The sequence below is a fragment of the Salmo salar genome, unplaced genomic scaffold, assembly GCF_905237065.1.
Source record: "Salmo salar unplaced genomic scaffold, Ssal_v3.1, whole genome shotgun sequence".
NCBI classification, from domain to species: Eukaryota; Metazoa; Chordata; class Actinopteri; order Salmoniformes; family Salmonidae; genus Salmo; species Salmo salar.
The window spans coordinates 17,501-22,500 of NW_025549042.1; the positions used below are offsets into that span (position 1 = coordinate 17,501).

General features: G+C 43.7%; 1 protein-coding gene across 5 annotated transcripts in view; it reads right to left on the reverse strand.

Annotated features, from left to right (window-relative positions):
* Positions 1 to 5,000, reverse strand: part of LOC106602108 (adhesion G protein-coupled receptor L3) — a 20,667-nt gene that overhangs the window by 2,777 nt on the left and 12,890 nt on the right. Inside the window, exons 4-8 of one of the 5 annotated variants that reach the window (XM_045712971.1) lie at positions 4,144 to 4,326; positions 3,867 to 3,960; positions 1,560 to 1,601; positions 454 to 471; positions 1 to 279 (exon numbers count right to left, since the gene is read on the reverse strand). The exon at positions 1 to 279 is cut by the window's left edge and continues 2,777 nt beyond it. In XM_045712971.1, coding sequence (XP_045568927.1) covers positions 1 to 279; positions 454 to 471; positions 1,560 to 1,601; positions 3,867 to 3,960; positions 4,144 to 4,326 — 616 coding nt within the window. Of the gene's footprint in view, positions 280 to 453; positions 472 to 1,559; positions 1,701 to 3,866; positions 3,961 to 4,143; positions 4,327 to 5,000 lie in introns of all 5 variants that reach the window. The other 4 variants (XM_045712969.1, XM_045712972.1, XM_045712970.1 and 1 more) reach the window with 4 other exon arrangements.

Below are 5,000 nucleotides of genomic sequence, written 5' to 3' on the forward strand. Positions count from 1 at the left end.
TCATCAGGTTGTGGTTGCGTTCAGTGGTCGCCGACCGTTGGTGGTTGTTCAAATACGAAGGGGTGTAGTTGGAAGTTAACTCTTTCAGGATCTGCTTTTCTAATGTTGTCTCCTTGTGGTTGCCGTAGGTACTGTAACCGCTGACGCCGCCGCGTTCTAGAATCTGAACGCTGTCGCTAAGGTAGTCGCCGCTCGCCACGCTGTAGTTGTTGCCGTGGTTACCGTTGAGAGGGAGCGTATCCATGACGCTGGAGTCTCGCGCGTTGTTCAGGATTCCCTCTGTGGAAACGGTAAACAAACACAATTAGTAGAAGGAAAAAAAAGACGTAAAAAAACGGTAAATAGTTGAAATTGTCTATTGTTCAGTATAGTAAATAGCTAGGTATTTGTAAGCGTATTTGACATCCACAGTGGTAGGTTGATATTAGATGTTTGATTAGTAAAGGTGATTACTTGTGTCTCTGTAGGGGGCTATGGGACAGCGTGAGAGAGAACAGAGAGAAACACAAACAGTGAGTAAAGACCTAAGAGACACAGATAGATACAATGGAAAAAGAGTAAACACACAATGGATGGTATTGTGTTTAGTAGCAGGCCTCGTCTTCACCACCAAGTCTACTGTGTATGGTTACAAACTGAACGGTTCGCATTGTCTGTCTTGAGAATCAATCCAACTTTTCCCACAGTACAACAACGTCACATACTAACAACACAATGAACAGAACCCATATAAACACTGAAAACAGATGATGCAATACAGCAAGCGCAAAAACCTTTACCAGACGAAAGCATAGCACAACAACACAACAACACACAAAGCATTCATAGAGCACTCATAGAGCACTCATAGAGCATTCATAGAGCACTCATAGAGCATTCATTGAGCATTCATAGATCACTCAGAGCATTCATAGAGCACTCATAGAGCATTCATAAAGCACTCATAAAGCATTCATAGCTCATAAAACAGACAGAGAATCCCACCAAACAGCACAAGCACTCATAGATCCCAGATGATTTGTTAGTGTTGATGTTGAATCTGAGACTGATAACTTACACGTTAAGGTCATAAATCTAAAAGGTGAACTAAATAACTATGTTAAAACGTATGTGTTTTGAGACCTGACCAATGGGACGCTATGGTGATGTCTCACAACATGATTGGTTGTCTCATCTGGGAGTCATTTTCACAGGCATGCAGACAGAATCATGAGCAGTGGCGGCCATTTTAGAATCAAGGACCCATCAAATTCAATTATATAAAAAAAAAACTAAAAAACAAGTCAATAACTTTGAAGTCAAAAGTGAAATACACTGGCACAGTCCAGGGGCCAATAAGAACGTGATACTTTGCAAGTCCAGTGTGTTTACGTTTTAACTGAAAAAATAACTCAAAACAATCAAGTGCAGGAATATGAAAAGTTATCAAACTTCTCACAAAAAGAACAATCATTTCAAGCGTTCAATCATTACGTTCCATTAAAAATGAACTTGGAGGATAACTAAAATGAAGGGTAAATAGGGTTCATAGGTCATACAGAGGAATGTGTGTGTCACACCTTGTGTGTTGTACATGCCAGCCACGTTGGGGTTGTTACAGACTGTTTGGTGGTTGGCATCCCCCAGCAGAGAGTTATAAGGATGGTTAGAACCATGGGGATGAAGGAGAGTATTAGTTAACAGATGATTAGCCATCGCTCCTAGTGGAGGCAGAGAGAGAGAGAGAGAGAGAGAGAGAGAGAGAGAGAGAGAGAGAGAGAGAGAGAGAGAGAGAGAGAGAGAGAGAGAGAGAGAGAGAGAGAGAGAGGTGTAGAGGCATATGAAGAGAGAGAGGGAAAGAGAGAGAGAGAGCGCGAGAGAGAGGTGAAGAGGTATATGAAGAGAGAGAGAGGAAGAGCGAGAGAGAGAGAGAGAAAGAGAGGAGTGTAGTGATAGAGTGGGTGTGAGAGAGCATGAAAGGAAGAGACAGAGAAGACATGTAAATCAATCAGGCAAACACAGTTCAAGTGAAAGCCCCAGAAATAAGCTTGACAGTCATTCCTGCAGCCTTTCTCTAGTGAATTGTAGAGTTACCACCCATGACTGTATTTGTTAGTCAGAGACATGGTTGTTGCATTTGTTCATTTTCAGTCCTGTGACCTTCACCAAGTTAGATCCTAGGTATTGTCATAAACTCTTACATTTTATTTTATTTTATTTAACCTTTATTTAACTAGGCAAGTTGGTTAAGAACAAATTCTTATTTACAATGATGGCCTGCCCCGGCCAAGCCCGGACAGTGCTGGGCCAATTGTGCGCCGCCCTATGGGACTCCCAATCACGGCCGGATGTGATACAGCCTGGATTCGAACCAGGTACGGTAGTGACGCCCCTAGCACTGAGATGCCGTTACATTACATAATGTATCTCATAAGACCTTGTTTTGAGGCCTAGCTCCACCATAATACAGTGGTCTCAAACTCATGGTTTACAGGCCACATCAGGTCCGCAAGTAGGATTGCAAAATTATAGTACATTTCAGTTGCAACCCTGCCTGCATGTCACATTATGCTGGCTCACAAGGTGATTTGTAATTCCTATTGGAATCCAGCCAGGGTTAGGAAATATCCCAATATCCTGCATTCATAATGACTGTCAGGGTTAGAAACATTGTGAGGAGATTGTAAAGCCATTTAAACCCGGAACAACCATTTCAGTAACGGGTGCAAATCTAACTAACGCTCGAAACACACCGGCAGCTTCATTGCTCAAACTAGTACACAGCATCATCTGGATATGTATGTAACAACAGTTCAACGTTCACCTTCTGCTACCGTTTCTGTCAAGACATCAACGCATACAGTTTGACGCACTACGTTGGATAAATCCAAGGTATACAACCCGCCGAACGCACTGCAAGGCAAACGCAGCGTTACATTGGAAATGAATGTAATTCTGCTGTACCAAAATGGAATGACGCTGTCGGTGTGTCTGCAGCGTAACCGATTGGATTAGTTGAGGAAAATATATGTTATTTATATTTTGTTGTAGCATAAGAATCAATCAATCAATCAATCAATCAATCAATCAATCAATCAATCAATGTACATGTAAAAACACAGATATAGATATAAAACAAATATAGAAAGACCACTGGTCAGACTGGTTAGACTGGTCAGACTGGTCAGACTGGTTAGACTGGTCAGACTGGTCAGACTGGTCAGACTGGTTAGACTGGTCAGACTGGTCAGACTGGTCAGACTGGTCAGACTGGTTAGACTAGTTAGACTGGTCAGACTGGTCAGACTGGTTAGACTGGTCAGACTGGTCAGACTGGTTAGACTGGTCAGACTGGTTAGACTGGTCAGACTGGTCAGACTGGTTAGACTAGTTAGACAGGTCAGACTGGTCAGACTGGTTAGACTGGTCAGACTGGTCAGACTGGTTAGACTGGTCAGACTGGTCAGACTGGTTAGACTAGTTAGACTGGTCAGACTGGTCAGACTGGTCACACAGGTCAGACTGGTCAGACTAGGAGGAATAAGATGAAGAGTCTGTTTCAATAGGTAGCACTGGTGCTCCATTATACAGCCACATGAAATAGATAACTGGAATAACTAGCCATCTACCCCAGTTATAGGGTGTAGTGGGCCAGTCTTAGTGTAGTGGGCAAGTCTTAGTGTAGTGGGCAAGTCTTAGTGTAGTGGGCAAGTCTTAGTGTAGTGGGCCACGCCAAAGACTTCCTCTCTTCTGTCCTTCATAGAGGAAGTGACATCAGCAGTGGGCTAACGATAGCATTAGGTGGAGTAATATAAACGTGTCTTTACTCTGTCAGCGCATTATAAATAACAGTGTTATACTGAATAGGTAGTAGTATCCATGGTTACCTCTGTTGAGTGTGGCTGAACTGTTGATGTCTCCTGTCATAAAGGATGACTCCTGTTTCCTCACTGTATCATTCCACATCCTCCTGATACGACTCTGATGGGGGGATGAATGGGGGAGGGAGGGAGGGAGGGAGGGAGGGAGGGAAGAGGGGAGGAGAGGGAAGGAGAGAGAGACAGGGATAAAAGGTGACTTTCCAATACTTCTAGAATCAGAAGTTAAAGCTGAATCTGATTGTACTGTAGGTTAGTCCTACAGGCATGCTGGACCTGGTCTCACCTGGGAGTCTTCTGTAGAGTACCGTCCAGGTGTACAGGCAGGCAAGATGACCTGTGACCCCGTGGAGTATCGTCCTGGCGTTCGAGACGTGGTGTGGTTCTTTCCAGAGGACGAGATGGAGGTCTCTACACTCTTACCACTGCAGCAGTGGGTACGCAAACACTTCCCATACTCCTTACGCACCTGGAGATGGAAGACAGGGACACACATACAGCTGTGTTATGGAAGGATACAGGTGTGTTACTAAAGATACAGGTATGTTTGGAAGGATTCAGGTATGTTAGGAAGGATACAGGTGTGTTAGGAAGGATACAGGTGTGTTAGGAAGGATACAGGAAGGATACAGGTGTGTTTGGAAGGATACAGGTGTGTTATGGAAGGATACAGGTGTGTTAGGAAGGATACAGGTGTGTTTGGAAGGATTCAGGTATGTTAGGAAGGATACAGGTGTGTTAGGAAGGATACAGGTGTGTTAGGAAGGATACAGTTGTGTTAGGAAGGATACAGGTGTGTTAGGAAGGATACAGGTATGTTAGGAAGGATACAGGTGGGTTAGAAAGGATAAAGGTATGTTAGGAAGGATACAGGTGGGTTAGGAAGGATAAAGGTATGTCAGGAAGGATACAGGTATGTTAGGAAGGATACAGGTGGGTTAGGAAGGATACAGGTATGTTAGGAAGGATACAGGTGGGTTAGGAAGGATAAAGGTATGTCAGGAAGGATACAGGTATGTTAGGAAGGATACAGGTATGTTAGGAAGGATACAGGTGGGTTAGGAAGGATACAGGTATGTTTGGAAGGATAAAGGTATGTCAGGAAGGATACCGATATGTAAGACAGACTCCCATACAGGTGTT